Source organism: Girardinichthys multiradiatus, chromosome 12 (genome assembly GCF_021462225.1).
Source record: "Girardinichthys multiradiatus isolate DD_20200921_A chromosome 12, DD_fGirMul_XY1, whole genome shotgun sequence".
In the NCBI taxonomy this organism is placed as follows: domain Eukaryota; kingdom Metazoa; phylum Chordata; class Actinopteri; order Cyprinodontiformes; family Goodeidae; genus Girardinichthys; species Girardinichthys multiradiatus.
In genome coordinates, this window is record NC_061805.1 from 28,982,641 (window position 1) to 28,999,504 (window position 16,864).

Below are 16,864 nucleotides of genomic sequence, written 5' to 3' on the forward strand. Positions count from 1 at the left end.
GAATAGTTGGGGGAGCACTGGAAACTAATGGTGGCCACACAAAATACTTACACTTTGGAAACAATTTGGACATTTTCACTTATGGGTGTACTCACTTTTATTGCCAGCAGTTTAGACATTAATGGCTGCGTGTTGAGTTATTTTGAGGTGACAGCAAATTTATACTGTTATACAAGCTGTACACTGACATTGAATCAAAGTGTCTCATCCTCAGTGTTGTCCCGTGCAAAGATGCAATAAAACATGTGAGGGGTGTACTCACTTTTTTGAGTTACAGTATACACCAGTACAGAGCCATCTTGCTTTTGAGATCAAAGATTGTGTTTATAATATATTTTGTAAGCTTCAGATCTAAATTGAACCCTCTGCGATTGTTTACTTTTTATTGATAAAAGTAACATAAACAGTTTATGTCTCACATACAGGTCTCTAAGGTTTACTCACTTACCAATCAGAGGATGAGAATGTTTGTTAGCATTGCTTTCCAGACCGATGTTTTAAGTCAATAGGCAGCCGTGGATCTGGTAACAGTTTACGACGCATTAGAGTCCATGTCATTTTTTTAAAACCGATTTACATATTTTGCCAATAAATTTGTCCTCTCTGGTACACTGACTTCTGTTTTTGTCCATCTTTCCCGCTTCCACTCTCAAAGGTGCCAGGAGATGTGAGGACGGGTGTTGTCCGTCGACCCCCTGATATACCTGTGTATCAACACACTCCCCCGCCCTCACCTTCAGCATGAATGGGGATATGCCTCATGTTCCCATCACCACTCTTGCTGGGATCGCTAGCCTCACAGACTGTAAGTGTCTTTCATTGTCTATCAAAAGCCTGTCAAAGTTTGTGAGGACATGTGAGGAAGACCTCTTTTTCTTCTTTGTTTCAATACAACTGCGTGTCCTGAATAGGTGTTTATTTCTTTTCTCTGTTTTGTCTTAAATCATTTTTGTCTCTCTCTTCCCAGTGTTAAACCAGCTGCCGCTTCCTTCCCCTCTACCTGCCACCACCACTAAGAGCCTCTTGTTCAATCCCAGGATAGCGGAGGAAGTTAACCGCCTACTGGGCTGCCGAGATGAGAATCTGGCCTCCCAGCTAGCCCATGGCCTTAACCAGGTTTCCACGGAGCACATGTGAGTGTATAAAATGATCTTTCCTGTTACTTGATGGAAAAAAGTGTCTTTGGAAGAGGTTGACATTTAGATAAAACACTTTTACAGTTGAGTAAAGCATGACATCACAAGGCTAGATTTTCCTTCTGGTTCGTAACTATGTTTTAGCATTGTGTTGTGTTGCTTACCATGTGTGAGACAAATATTAATTTTAAATTGAGTCATGGATGACTTAACGGGGATAATACAAATAGATGCTAATGATTTCACTGCTGCTGAATTTGCATAAAAGATGTTTAGTTTTATTTCACGTTTTTTTTTTTTTGTTTGCTACATGTGTAGTTCTGTGTAGTTTAGATTTCTTCACACTGTAGAAAGTAATATAAGAAAAGTCTTTAAATGACAGAGATGTGTCCAAACTTTCAATGGTTAGTGTATGTATGTTATTTTTGATTAATTGAAATGACAAACTTTCCTTCAAAAATCCAAAACGTGTGCAGATTTTTTGTAAACGGCCATATCTGACAATTATTGCCCGCCGAGATGGAAAATGTAAACAAAGACCGAAGACTCATTAAAGTCTGAAATAGTTCGTAGTTGCAAGGTTCAGAATGACAAAAATACATACAAAGAAGCTCTTACTAATTTGCATAAAAAAAATAAAAAGCCTAAATATTCATGTTGTGAATATGATTAATGATTTCAGCTTTAAAGGAAAAAGGATGTTTGTTTTTAAACCCTTTTATTTAAATGTAGTAATTGAGACTAACATCTCTGTGTAACATGCATATCAATTGTATTTGTCTTATTCGTGGGTTTGTCTGCTTTATATGTTGTTTCTTGGGAGATTGACGTTTTCCACACAGTTAAATTTGTTTTAAAAACAGGTTGAACAAAGTAACGCAACAATTGTTACAGTCATCTTCATAAAGTCATCACATCCACTTGTGCACACACAGCATCAATCCAACCTGTGCCTAGATTGTTGTCTAAATGTTTCTTCACACTTTTCCTCAAAGGAAGATTTGGCAAACAGAAAATGTCTTTCCCTGTAAAGAGCACACTGAGCACTCGTACGGTTGCTTCGTCTATTCTGTTGCGTCATCATTGCAGTCACTCACACCCTGCGGTGTTCTTCTGTTTTGAACGAATAAACGTCACCGAAATTCCACAACACATAGCACCGTGGAGAAAAACTGCTCTTGTTTCGTTCAATAGTTTAACGAAACCAGAAAGAACCATGAAAAAGATTTGGCGATTAAAAGCATCAATAGAATATAGTGGTGGGCGTGGCAGCTTCTGTTTCCATAAAATGCCTTCTGGAATTGAGGAGTTAAATGTATCGGTTTGCACTGACCAACAGGATAAAATACAAACAAAGTCAGATTTATTGAAAATATCTTGCTTGGTACCTGTCTTTTTTTTATGTTACTCTGTATTCTGTAAATTAGCTAGAAAAAGGACACGATGCATCCCAAAAATATGTAATGTTTACAGTCAAATTTGTATTCTGTGTTTGTTTGCATATCGATGAGCAATTGGTATTGAATTTTTGCATGTTGCTATTAATTTTCCCACACCGTTTTAACTTTAACTATGGCTGTATTTTTGCAACATTTCAGAGAACTGAAGGATAACCTGGGTAGTGATGAGCCAGAAGGAGACGCACCACTGTTGCTGCAGACCATGCTGGCCAGGAGCCCTGGCATCTTCAGGGAGAAAAGTATGGAAAGGTTGGGTTTAAATGATATATATTTAAATATATCATTTAAACCCATGTTATTATTTGTGTTTGCTTTTGTAATGTAATATTGTTTTTATGGTTCATGTTTTTAACAGAAATGTAATTTTGTTTCTAAATAGATGTTATGCAGCAACCAATGGTACCGCCTTTTAAGATCACCCAAAACTCCATGCATAGCCCTGCACAGTCTGCAAACTTCCAACCAACTGCAATGTCTCCCAACCCATCGAGGTGGGTTTGATTGTAAAATGAACCAGGTCGTTATGCGTTACATCTTTAAAGATAGGTTCATGAGACCTGTTGTTTAAACCTTGGTACTAAATAGCATATTTTACACCAAACTGTCTCTTTAATTTGACTTTTCATTTCTGAAAATTTGTTTGCCTTTCTTTTTATGTTCTTCATTGTATCTAGCCGGTTTGGGGGGCCGCAGCCGGGCTCCAGTAGTCGGTACATGGGCCAGCAGAACAGCCCGGTACCCAGCCCCTACACTCCTCAGAGCCCTGCACCAGGTTACATACAGCAGTTCCCCCATCAACAACCACCCAGCTACAACCAGCACCAACAGATACGTGAGTCTGGATGTGTGAGCGTGTTGCACAATCAGGGGCACGAATGTGAACATTTGGCTCAGCAAATCCTTGCTTGTGTTTTGCATTTTCTCAGAACAATCTGAAATTCAATTTTAAAAAAGGAATTTTTTTAAACTTCAAACCGCACATCTCGGTGTAAACTGTTCTTTAAAGTATTTGTTGTTATATCTTAGACTATTTAAAATATGTGGAACAAAAAAAATCGTAAAATGTATATGTAAAAATGATCATCTTAGGAAATCTGCTCTGTGATAAACTTTAAACGTTTAACTTTTCAAATGTATACATTTGTGACATGACGGCACCTCTGATCAGTTTTTTCAGGCAAACAATGTTCATGTTAGAGATTCTAAACGTGTCAAAGTACATTTAAAAACTTCTCTTCTTTAAATATCTCTCCTGCTGTTTGAAAAATAAATGATAAAAGAGCAATACTTTGGACATTTACTCATTATTAGTCCACATTTTAGGATTATTGCCCACAGCTTTCAGCTGGCTGTTGCGATGTATGACAAATACTTTTAGTAATGTTTCTCCTTTAAGAATTTTAGGATTTCTTTGGTTAAAGTGTTGTTTATGAATTTGACCGTTTCACGTTTTATAAAATGAAAAGATTGCGTGTTGTATGTAGATACAATTGGTAGCGTTCTTTGTCATAAAATGTCTTTCATGTTTGAGGAACAATTATCTGTTACTTTAAGGTTGTGGATCTTGAATTTACACAGTTTTACTTGATTGTTAGTCAGTGAGCATAATGATAAGAATCAGACGTGACGGTTGTCAGCTTAGAGTGGAAACAAATTTTGTAGGTTCATTCAAATGTTTATTATTTTGGTGGATTTTAATAAATCGCTAAAGCATTAACAATCAAACATATTTCCAATAAAAATCAATGCTTAAGTAAATGCTCCTGTTGCACATTTTAAAGTTACGTCATATTTCTCAATATAATAAAACTTTTAAGAAATAAAAATGTACAAATTTGTGTTCTTTATATTTGCAGCGTCAGTAGCAAGCCCAATGGTGCCAGGTGGGATACGAAATATCCAAGAAGGCAAAGTATCAGGACAGCTACCAAATGCTCCCAATCACCATTCAGACAGGCACGGTACAGACGACTACCTGAATATTGTGCAGCGGCTGGGAAACGAGGTACGCCTGAGAGGTTCAATTGTAAAATCCTGGATTCAGTTGAATTGTTTGGATTAATCTCTTATATTGAAATTATTAGCCAATACTTTGACAGCTTTAAGTCAATGTCTGATGTGAAAGGACCGTTTGATGTTGTTTTGCAGGACGGTGAGTCGACCATGAGGAATCCTTCCTTCCAGCTGAGGTCTCCACAATCAGGCTGCTCTCCATCTTCAAGTGAGGGAACACCGAAACGTAAGGATTCTTGGAGAGTAAAGAGACGATACAGTCGTAGAACTAACTGTCTACTTTATTAATCAGTGTGAAACTCCACAACTATGAATGAATGACTGGTTGCTGTGTTTTGTCGATTCTTTATAGAGGGTTCTCGGCCGCCGTTGATTCTACAGTCGCAGCCTCCCTATGCATCGTCGCCCAGGGAATGTGGACATGACCAGAAGCCACATCTCCAGCAAAGAAAGAAAGCTCCTACAGTGAAGGAGGAAAAAGATATGTATGACATTGTTAGCTCTCCGAACAAGGACTCTACAAAACTCACCCTCAAGCTGTCCAGGGTTAAGTCAAATGAATCTGATCCATCAGGTATTAGTTTATTTAAATTATACTCTATACCAAAACGGATATGCAGAAAAAAAATATTGGGGGTCATTTAAACCTAACCTTGTGTTTTATTTATTTGTCAGGTGATGTTGTGTCAGGCATGGATCAGAACTCGGATAATATTGAGGCAGAGCTGGGCTTTCAGCACGTTCCAGTTCTTCAGCCAAATTTAGCGGCCCGGCTGCAACAGCAGCAGGCCCCACAACAAACCGGTGGAGCCGGTGGTCTTCAGCCCCCAAGTTCACCTTACGATGAGGCGGAGCTCGATGCTCTTGCTGAAATTGAAAGGATTGAAAGGGAGGCAGCCAGTGAAAAGTGTTCTAAAGAAGTTCAAGATAAAGGTGGGTTTTCATCCTGTTAATTTTATGTTCTCTTTATTTTCATGTTAGTATTCTGGTAATGAAAAAAAATATTAAAGGGAACGAGTGTTGGTTGATTTTTTATTTATTTTTTTAATGTTTTTTATAGATAAGCCACTTAAGAAGAGAAAACAGGACTCTTTTCCTCTTGAGCCTGGTGCAGGAGGACCAGGGGCCCCGACTGGTGCCCCAGGGAGTGGATCAACAGGAGGGGCCAATGCAGGCAAACTGACCCCACAGGAGGCCACTGCAGCTGGAAATGGTGCCAGCCGCCCTCCCCTCATGGTGAGCATCGACCTCCAGCAGGCAGGGAGAGCTGACGGCCAGCTCGACCCCTGTCTGGCTGCCCCTATTCCTGCCCTTGAAGCCCAACGCTGGCCTGAAGAACCAGCAAGCGGGCCAGCAGCAGTGGAAGGTTCTGACACAGCTTTGCAGTTGAAACCAGAAGGAAGACCAGATGTCATCAAAAACAGGGTTGATAAACACGACAGTAGGAGAGAAGGTCGGGAGTCATCCAAGCACCGACACCACGACAAGTCGTCGGATAGACGGGGAGAGTTACCAAAGCCATCGAATCGAGGGGAGCATGGACGAGACAGGGACCGCGAATCTGACAGGGATAGGAGGCATCGAAGCGAGACCAGCAGCAGAGACAGACGGTCCCCCGATTCCCGCTCCAGGAGTGATCGAGATAGGTCTGGCTTCCAGGCCTCTTCCACCGCGGAGCCTGGTCGGAGCAGCAGTAGACAAGATGGTTCCAAAGCGGCCTCTTCTTCCACTGGTGCTAAAATTCCAGATTCTTTCCCTGCTCAGCTCCTTGGAGGGCATACCGGAGCACTGAAGAACTTCCAGATCCCTAAGGTGATCTGGGCTGACCAAACCAAATATGTACCCGTCTACCAATCATTCAGCTGTCACTGCCTGCAATCTCACACAACCAAATCATTCCCCCGCTCACTCTTGATTTTTGTTTTCCCATTTTAAGTATTTTTTTTTCAATTCTGGTTTTTGTTTTCAAATTCTGTTAACACATTAACTCAATCCTAACCATCTGTTAAGCTTAGATTGTGTTTGTAGTTAGTGTACCAATAGAAGTAGTTGGTGGATATATAAAAGCAAATACATCAAAGAGATCTTCCACTGTGGCTGATAGTTTGCTGAAATCAGACCTGAAAAGCAAAAATTGGACATTCGAATGCTTTTTTTGTTTTTTTTTTTGCAAAAAATGTCTTTAAGTTGCTTTGTTGAGCTTCAGGAGTAGGAAGAATGAATGGGAGCAGATGTGTTGTTACTGGATTGCTTTAGTCAACGATGGGTTAATTTATTTTTGCCCATGTTTATCTGTAAAAACCTTTGTCTGTTTATGTCATCAATAGTGGGTTTATTACTATAATCTGACATGGTATGTCTGCCCTCAGTTGGAGATGAATGTGACTGAGTCGTGTTCTGAGTTGAAGCATTTGAACACATATATAAGAATAAAACATTTGGGTAGGATTGACTATATACCGATGTTATTATAGATTATGTTTTCTATATTATAAAAAACATAAACATCCTTTTGACTGCTCATTATTAGGCATGGCCAGGTGTGAGAAAATTAAACACAAACATATAGGCCCGTTGCCGGTGTTGTAGGGGTTAAGCTACGTATAGAGGCCATAGTCCTCGATGCGGCCGTCCCGGGTTCAAGTCCCGGACCCCGCGACCTTTGCCGAATGTCTCCGAATGGCTATCTGCACAAGCAGTGAATCTGCAGTTGGCTTCCTAACAGACAGGTTGCTCGTAGCTTGCCAGTTGCATTTTTGAACATTGTTAGTCTAGTAACTGATTGGTGGTGCTCCTTTTGTCCCACACCATGGCTGGCTGTTTTTGTCACATTTTCAAACAGATACATTTGTCTTGTAAATAAGGATAAAATTTAATTTGCCTGCTTTTATCCAGCTAACCGGCAGTGTGCAGCTACAGGTAGGAAAAAGGCTTTGCAGCTTTATGCTTAGTGCCGGCAGAGAAAACCAGGGTTACCCTTTTGCTGATTATGTGCTCATGTTTACTTGTTGGTCAGCTTTTAAGTGCTGCACAATAACAGAAAAACATAGCGTTGCAATACTCTTGCCCACTATTGGAATCACTATATAAAATATGATACACCTACTTTATCCGAGTCCCTTTCTTTTCTTTTTATTGCAACTTTCCCTACAATTTTCTGTGCGTTGTAACATCTCAATCAAACCATACGTATAGTTTGTGTCAACGGAGTTGCGAACAATTTGATGGGCCTAATATATTGTTGTCATGCAGATTGTGAAGTGAATGCATGGCACTTGAAATATAATAATCAGCCAAATATTACATACAAGCACCCCCGTTTGATTGCTGTATTGCAGATATTGCTGTTATTTTCATGATTGTGATGCGATTCATTGTTTGGCTCTTGCTTTTACATTTTTTATGGGCCATAAATATTAGCTTCTTAGTTTACGCCAGTGTTCTTTGTTAAAATCTCAGTAAAAGAGTTGAGCCTGGCAGCATCTTTTTCACGCCTAGTCGGCATCTTCTATATTCGAAGCATGTTTGACTGAACATGGAGCTGGCCAACTTTAATCATTTTTTTCCAGATCCAAATGACTATACATCTTATGTATCCAGTGCTTTAAATTCTGTGGGAAGAAGGTCAAGGTAGAAAAAGTCAAATGGGATGTGTGTGTGTGTGTGTGTGTGTGGTGTATTTTGTGTCAATGACCTCTTGTAGTGTGGGGTCATTTTCTACCATTGCCCTACAGTGTTGACCTTTAACCGATTTCATAAGAAAGTGGAATATAATTTTATGTATTTGCTCTTGGGTTTCTGGGACATAACATCCAAATCACAAACATTGTCAGTTTGAATCATTGTTTTATTTTTTCATTTTATACATTTAAATTTTTTTTGTTTAGACTTTTTATTTTCTGTCTAAAATTATGTAAACCTTGTTCATAGGTATGCAAATTTGACATAACTGTCTCTTTTATTTTTTTTTTCCTTCTCGTAGATTAATCGTGATCGAGAGAACAGTGGGTCTACTGAAAGTCAAATGTGGGGCCAGCCTAAGGTGAAACTAGAGCGGCTAGGTTTGGTGAAGGACTTTGAGAAGCGACCCAAGCCTGTTGTGGTGTTAAAAAAGCTCTCCGTCGACCAGATTCAGAGAATCATTCGGCACAGCAAGTCTGGAAAGAACAGATTCTCAGGGAAGTCGGGCAAAGGTAAGAAACTATTGCCATGGAACTGCAGACACATTTTCTACTACCAAAAATATCTTAGTTTCTTGTTGACTTGAAATATTTCTGTGAAATATTTAGGTGGTATGGACCCAGAGGTTTTAAAGCAGCTTCCCCCAGAGTTACTGGAAGAAATTGAGTCAACTATGCCAATGTATGAAAGGGTAAAGATGAATAAGAGGAAACGAAGTACTGTAAACGAGAGGCCCAAGTATGCTGAAGTCAGCTCAGATGAAGACTATGACGCAAATGGAGAGTGTGAGGAAATTTGTTCTATGCTTTTCTTGTCTTGTTTTTAAGAAATTTCCTTCAAGGAATATTAAAATGTTTTATGCAGTAGATCATTCGAGATTATCAGTGTTTAACACTGATGTTATTGGTTAATTAGTGTTCCTTCTGGTAGTTTATTTAGAAAATCTTTCATAGAACTGCACTTAGGACACATCTGCATTAGGAGATTATGATTATAACGTCTGTTTTGAATCGTTTCAGCGGCAAGGAAGCGTCACAAACGGGACAAAGACAGAGCCTGGGAGTTTGAAGAAAGGGAACGTCGGGGTTCCGGGGATCACCGGAAAAGTGGGCACCGAGAAGGTCGGCGAGGCTCAGGGAGCCGCTACCGTGACTCCGAAGAAGAAGAGTCGCCTCCACCTAGCATGAGTGAAAGTAGGCAACACGCATTTCCTTTTTAAAGATGTGTGCAGCAGGAAAGATTCGCAATTAATGTCAATACTAACTGCCATACTAGATTACAATGACATTAAATGTTTTTGTCGTGATACACAGAAAAGTGTTTTTCATGAAAGCGAGTAGAAAAATAAATAAATTACTTACTTATTAAAGTCTTTAAATCTGACCCAAAACAAAATTTTTATAGTAAAACGTGTTTTTCTTATTCAGTTGCCAGAAAAATGAAGATGAAAGAGAAGCAGAAGAAACGAAAAGCATACGAACCTAAGCTAACCCAAGAAGAGCTAATGGACTCATCCACATTCAAGAGATTCTTGGCAAGCATCGACAACATACTAGAAAATCTGGAGGATGTGGATTTCACTACCATGGGTATTTATCGGCATTTATTTATTTATGGTTTACAAAAACACATTCAATTTTGCAGTTTATCAGATTTCATTTTTCTTTGTTTTTCTGTTGTTGTTTTTTTTTGTAAGCAGCAGATGATGATGAGATACCTCAGGAACTTTTGCTTGGTAAACACCAGCTGAATGAGCTTGGCAGCGAGTCTGCCAAAATTAAGGCCATGAGCATCACCAGCAAGGTATAGTAGATGATTGTTTAAAATCTACATTTAGACCCATGTTTTATGTGTGATGTTTCAAACGTGGACCTAAATGGACATCTGTTGTTTCTGTAGATCCCTTCAGACAAATTGGTGAAGCTCCTGAACATCCTAGAAAAGAATATCCAGGATGGTGCCAAGCTCTCTACCTTGTTCAATCTTGTGAGTGCCTTCCCCCTAATTGTCTGCTTTTTTCACTATTTACTGAATAAGCTAATGTTTAGCAAAGTTTAGAAAAACGTCTTATTGGCATATGCTAAAATGTTTAGTGGATAATTGAGCGTTCTAAAATAAACATTTAAGTTACTACTTTTCTACCCTCAGGACCATGACGCTGAAAATGAGGAAAGACTCTGGAGAGACTTGATAATGGAGAGGGTCACAAAGTCTGCAGATGCCTGTTTGACAGCTCTTAACATCATGACCTCAACACGCATGCCAAAGGCTGTGTACATAGAGGATGTCATTGAGCGGGTGCTACAATACACCAAGTTTCACCTTCAGAACACACTTTATCCACAGTATGATCCTGTCTACAGAGTGGACCCACATGGAGGTGAATATTATCACATAACATTATTAGGTTATAAAGCAAAGTTGTGATATTGGGGTGATCTATTTGAAGCTTAGCGGATATGTTTGAAAAAGCTAAGGAAATAATGAATTATCATCTTTCCTGACTTCAGAGGGTAATCCTGTATATATGTATACATTAGGCACAATGTCTCGACTAAAATTAGAGCTCCTGAACAATTTTCCTTCAAACCTTCTGTTTTACCCTAAAAGTTTGTTGTGTGTAGTTTCACTGAGGGGTCCAAACCCTGCCTGTTTCCTTAAATTACATCTGATACTGATTGGGTCCTCTTCTGGCTTCGGTTTAAGTGATCCGGAGACTTTGCTCATAGCCAATGGCAACAGCTGAGTCTAGAATGTGATTAAAACTGTGAAATCAGACCAACACAGTAATATTCTCAGGTTTTTGTTTAAAAGCTGAGAAATGTCACTCCCAAATTTGTGGAAATGTGTAACAGGTGTTAAATGTTTTGGACCAATCTTGACTGTGTGAAACGGATAGGAAGGAGTTCAAGTTGTGAAAAATAAAACAGATTTTTGGCAGGAAAACTGTAACGATCATTTTGTTACAGCGATTACACTTTAACATTTATGTAAAGTCACACCAAAGCTTCTGGAAAGGTAAAACTTTAACCAACTTCAGATACATTTCACCAACACAGACGTCCACGTTGTTTTGCTTAGAGGAAAGGAAAGCTCCGGTTGGGATTATAAGCCAGCGTTTTACAGCAAATACTTATAAGTATTTTGCAGAAGTTACACTCTGAAACAAAATATAAATCAGCTCAATCAGTTGTGTTTATCCTGAAGAAACAAACACACAGCAGCAGCAGGCTGTCCAATTCCCACAAACTTAAAACTGGTTATGGTTCTGTAAACCTGGTGGGGTTCGGATTGTTCTCCTCGACAGACAGTGAAAGTGTCGGTCCATGCTTTACTTCTCTGTATGGAGAAAGTACTTCTTTATTTATCAGAAGTGGTGTTTTTTGTGGAGGGGGGGTTACTGAACATTTTGACTTAGTGTTTTCAGCAATATGTTTAAATCAAATCATTGTAAAATATTCTGGAGCTCATAGTTATAAACCTTAAATGTATTAATGTTTTTTAAGTTATTGAGTTTTACTTTTGGCCATAAGAGGAAACAACTTCTTCATTAAAAGTAATATTTTAAGCTTTTAACTTGCTTTAAGAGGCACAGATAAAAACATTCACAGCACCACTGGACCAGTAACAGTAATTTTAAGTTAAAAATAAGGCGCCACTGCAGCTGCATGTTTGTGTCTGTGTGGTTAATGTTCCTTCGGGATGGATTTCTAAACCTTTAGTTATTTAAGATTTATTGAATGTTACAATCTTCCCCTGACTTTGAAGTGATTTTAATTTGGTTTTACTGTGTAAACACTCTGAAAGGTTAACAGGTTTATGTCTAGATACCAGGTTTTAAATTCCGACTGGAGCCCTCTCTCCTATACTCTCACTTCAAAAGCAAAACACATAGACAAAATCCCTTTAAAATTTGTTACAGTTGCACCTTCCATGGACTTTAAGTGACCCCACATAACTGCTCTGACAGTCATTGGATACATTTTTATTAGGGAAAATGGCATAAAATGTTCTCGGTGGGATCCTCTTTCCCACTCTTGGTGGCTGAGAAAGACAGCTTTCAACACTGCTGCAGTGGGAGTAGTTTATGGATGTAATGGTCGCAATTTAAGCTTTCACAGTGGAAACGCTCAAAAACTGGCCAAGGTAAATGACATTTCTAGTGGAAAGACATTCTTGATTGAGACATTCGTGCTGGTTTAGATCTTTAGGACTGTCACATCACAAAACTAGACCCATAGTTTAATGTTGATACCAAAGATGCCTTTCGGCACTGGGTTCCTCAACTTTTTCTCCGGCAGAAGCCACTGTGGTCTGGAAACACAGATCTCTGCCCGCCGGAGTCCAGAATGTGATTAAACGCCATTGATTCAGATGAATAAAGCATTTATCCTAGGTTGTGTTATAGTGGACAAGGGCTACCATTCTAATCTGGAAAAACGTAGGCAGAAAGGATTTTAAATTAACTTAACCCCTCCGGTGTCCACAAAAAAATTGAAGGAAGAAGTGTTCCCGTCGGTATTTCAATAGGCTATCTAATGACATCGTTTGTCATAGTTGTTTAGCACTGAACTGAATTAAAATCACTTCTAACTCAGAAGTTTGGAATAAATCCACAAATCTTTAATAACTGAATTCTGCGAGATGTTTGCTGTAGAAGCAGAATCCTCATAGCCTGCAAACATCCTGCAGCAGTGATTCTGCTTCAATCAGACTTAAAATCAGTGAATGATCAGCGATACCAGGCAGTTCTGATTGCTTTCAACTATAAGTCAGAATATAAGTGCTGAAAAATATTATAACATTACCAGTTAATCTCTCCATGCATTACAGTGAACACTGAAAGTGGAAATCGGCACTTCCTTTAATTATATTTCTACTAAGATGGTTTTTCTTAATGTATTTGAATGCAAACAGCATCGATGGCAGGGTTAAATGTTGTGTTTTTAGACACAGTACAGAATTCACGTCATGTAATTTAGAGTTAACGGAAAATATGACCGGCAGAAGAGGATAAAGTAGAAAATGACTGAAATTAAATTTTGGGAGTATTCAACCAATCAGAAATTCTTAGTTTTTCCTGCCACACAGCTCCACCTTTAGGTCCATTAAAAAAGTTCCACCTCCCTAGCATGGCTGTTTTCACGGTAAATTTGCCTGCTGTTGTCCGAGTTGGCCTTGGTTCCTGTCGTGGAAGCAAAAGCTGGAGAGAAACTCAAGAAACTCCTCTGGTTCCTGAAAAGGCGCTAGCAGGGAAAATGCACCCTAAAAGTACCATCTCCCTACCAGCACTTTTTGTGAGGTAGATTTATATAGCGGTCATCTGATTTGGCCCTGGTTCCTGCAGTGGAAATGACAGGGCTAAAGGAATGGCCCCAGAAAACTTTCCTCGTTCCAGGAAAAGGTTCCTGCAGTTAAAAAACAAAAGCAAACTCAGCTTAATGATGTTCCAAGTGCTGTAGTCAATCAATGAAGTCTAATTTGTGTATTTTTTTTATTTTTTATTTTCATTCAAATGTTGTGTTTATAGAGCTACTAACTCTATTCTTATATGCTAACACACACAAGAACATGTTTTACTTAAATGCTTTCTTAATAATGAACACTTGTTCTTTTTTCACTTCTAGGTGGGATGTTAAGCTCCAAGGCAAAGCGTGCAAAATGCTCAACACACAAACAGCGTGTAATTGTAATGTTGTACAACAAAGTGTGTGACATCGTCAGCAATATTTCAGAGCTTCTAGAAATCCAGCTTCTTACAGACACAACCATTCTACAGGTAAAAATGTTGGAATCATGTGTTCATCCTGGTAGAAATTGAATTACATTGCCAAACATGAATTATGATTTGTTTCTCTTTGTTGCTCAGGTTTCTTCGATGGGAATTACTCCGTTCTTTGTGGAGAATGTCAGCGAGCTGCAGCTTTGTGCCATTAAGCTTGTCACAGCGGTAAGTCTTAAGCTTTTATATTAACACGCTTAAATGAATTGGTTTGATGAGTCATCTGGAGAAAAATACATATAAGAAAGTTATTCTTAAATTGGATTTCTGACTTATATAAAATGTTTTCTTGTGTTGCAGGTTTTCTCCCGTTATGAGAAGCATCGGCAACTTATCTTAGAGGAGATCTTTACTTCTTTGGCCAGGTTACCTACCAGCAAGCGCTCTCTTAGGAACTTCAGGTAGCTCAATTAAAACTCTGTTCATACTGAGATTTGAACAGTAACTGTAGCACACACCAAAGGGCTCCAGAAGTGAACAGTATCATTTTTCTTCAAATCTAGAATCATGTGTCACCCACAGTGACAGCTTAACCCATTGTCCTGTCTCGTATTTCTTAGGTTGAACAGCTCAGATCAGGATGGAGAACCGATGTACATCCAGATGGTGACTGCTCTGGTTCTGCAGCTGATCCAGTGTGTGGTCCATCTCCCTTGCGACAAGGATGTTTTTGAAGAGTACGACAAGGTAGGAGAGCAAACTGATGTACAGCACAAGCAAATATATCCTTCCCATCAGTGTAAAAATCCCCTTCAAAAATGTCTTCTTGGATTAATCTTGTTTTTGTTTTGATGCTTTTTAGGTGGATCAGGACGTCCTGATAACCAACTCGTATGAGACGGCGATGAGAACAGCACAAAACTTCCTTTCAGTCTTCCTCAAAAAGTAAAATTCCTGTTTCTGCCCTTTTTATGTTCCACATTTACATCAAATATTTAAGATCAATTATTATGTTGTTATTATGGTCACTAGATGAGTCTTTATGCATGCTGGTATTAGATTAAATAATTAATTAGGCCGTTAACCAAACCTTCTGAAGTTTATTTATTGCATTTCGTTTTCTGAATCAACTTTTTCTGCCATGTCCTGTTTTATAACAATAATGATCCGTAACTCTTGCCATGATTTTTATCGTTTATCCGTTTCCTTATTATTATGTCATTCTGCTTCCAGGTGTGGCAGCAAGCAGGGAGAAGAAGATTACCGACCATTATTTGAGAACTTTGTCCAGGACCTGCTGTCAACAGTAAACAAACCAGAGTGGCCTGCAGCAGAGCTGTTGCTCAGTCTTCTTGGAAGACTGTTGGTGAGTATGGATAACATTTTGAAACTGGAGATGCAGAAATTAGCGTTCGAGTAGTTGAAACCACTTGGTACCTTTATGAAAAATGAAACCTTCATCAGCTGAGCTCATGCCATTAATGCTCTGTATAGCAAATTTCTGTTGTCCAGTTTGTGGCAATGAAATAATTTTCCATACAAATGTAACTCGGTGTCATCATTGCATTTCAATTGTTTTGCTGTTAAAGTACTTCTCTCTTTTTTTGTTCCTGTCAGGTACACCAGTTCAGTAATAAACAGACAGAAATGGCTCTGAGAGTAGCATCTCTGGACTACCTGGGCACGGTGGCTGCCAGACTCAGGAAGGACGCCGTCACTAGCCGAATGGACCAGAGATCCATCGATCGCATCCTACAAGAGGTAAAACAAACGTTGATTTATGGCATACAGCATTCAACCATGACACAGAAACAGGCTGAAGTGTGATCAGGTTGGTTATTTTGAGCAGCAGATTTACACCTATTTCCTAGAGTTGACAATCTGAGCAACTTTTAAATTAGTCCTATTGTGTTTATATTACTATATATGCGAATGTTCAATACCAGTTGTCTTTTAGCAAGAGATTCTGGTTTGTAAAGCAAGACATTAGCAAAACAAGACATCATGTCAAGTCTAGAGCTCCCAAACCAGATTAATTTGCAGGTGGATTAAGCTGTGTCACTCGTGTTCAAATCTTTACTTTTGTGCTGATTAAATGTTTCCTGCAAATTTTAAAATATTAATAAATATAGTAGGTCTTCTCTAACTAAACATATTATTTTTCTTGTGGATGGATTTTTTAAATTTTATTTTAGGCGACAATGGTTGCCCTTTGGGGGAACACATTTTCTTAAAAACAACAGCTTTGTTTGTTTTTGACAGCCCCAATGTGTCCTTGTTTAATCCAGCCTTACGATGTTAGTTTGGCCTCCGGATCTTATTGGCTGTGCTTGGAAAATACATCCGGTTTATGCAGTGTGTGAAATAGTATGTTGTTTTTCAACTGGAGTATTGAGGTGAGGTTTTATTGAAAGGTTGTAAGCAGTTAATGTCTCTCGCATTTTCTTGCATCATGGTATTTTCATATAGTATGAACCCAGATTATCTGGTTCCTGGAGATGAAGCTAGAAGCTGGTTTGAGTTTTGGCACGAGTTTGGATATTTACATTGTCTTTTTTATGATGGATCAGTGTGTAATGTGAATGTGTGTGATTGCATAGTCTCCAGGCACCGATGAGACGCAGCAGCTGCAGAAAGCTTTGCTGGACTATATGGAGGAGAATGCCGAGACCGATCCTTCTCTGGTGGTGGGTTTACATCAGACTGAATATAGTGTTCAAAAATAATTTTTGCATGTAGTGACCAACATACTGACTTTGGATGAATTTTTTTTTTATTGGATATTTGTAAAACTGTGTCCTATATATAAATACTCTGTACAGTCACATCATTACAAACCTTAGGTTAGTTGG

The 16,864-nt window shown here is 38.9% G+C and overlaps 1 protein-coding gene across 4 annotated transcripts in view; it reads left to right on the forward strand.

The window, feature by feature from the left end:
* Positions 1–16,864, forward strand: part of nipbla (NIPBL cohesin loading factor a) — a 33,428-nt gene that overhangs the window by 4,549 nt on the left and 12,015 nt on the right. For 2 of the 4 annotated variants that reach the window (XM_047380777.1, XM_047380778.1), the window contains 25 exons: positions 656–805; positions 968–1,133; positions 2,735–2,835; positions 2,976–3,087; positions 3,271–3,428; positions 4,453–4,601; positions 4,745–4,835; positions 4,962–5,183; positions 5,285–5,542; positions 5,670–6,421; positions 8,592–8,802; positions 8,899–9,075; positions 9,310–9,483; positions 9,718–9,879; positions 9,987–10,093; positions 10,190–10,276; positions 10,439–10,670; positions 13,918–14,069; positions 14,160–14,240; positions 14,373–14,473; positions 14,633–14,759; positions 14,875–14,957; positions 15,246–15,378; positions 15,630–15,773; positions 16,613–16,699. In XM_047380777.1, the coding sequence (XP_047236733.1) occupies positions 742–805; positions 968–1,133; positions 2,735–2,835; positions 2,976–3,087; positions 3,271–3,428; positions 4,453–4,601; positions 4,745–4,835; positions 4,962–5,183; positions 5,285–5,542; positions 5,670–6,421; positions 8,592–8,802; positions 8,899–9,075; positions 9,310–9,483; positions 9,718–9,879; positions 9,987–10,093; positions 10,190–10,276; positions 10,439–10,670; positions 13,918–14,069; positions 14,160–14,240; positions 14,373–14,473; positions 14,633–14,759; positions 14,875–14,957; positions 15,246–15,378; positions 15,630–15,773; positions 16,613–16,699 (4,131 nt within the window). In that variant the 5' untranslated portion in view covers positions 656–741. The remainder of the gene's footprint in view (positions 1–655; positions 806–967; positions 1,134–2,734; positions 2,836–2,975; positions 3,088–3,270; positions 3,429–4,452; positions 4,602–4,744; positions 4,836–4,961; positions 5,184–5,284; positions 5,543–5,669; positions 6,422–8,591; positions 8,803–8,898; positions 9,076–9,309; positions 9,484–9,717; positions 9,880–9,986; positions 10,094–10,189; positions 10,277–10,438; positions 10,671–13,917; positions 14,070–14,159; positions 14,241–14,372; positions 14,474–14,632; positions 14,760–14,874; positions 14,958–15,245; positions 15,379–15,629; positions 15,774–16,612; positions 16,700–16,864) is intronic. The other 2 variants (XM_047380779.1, XM_047380780.1) reach the window with 2 other exon arrangements.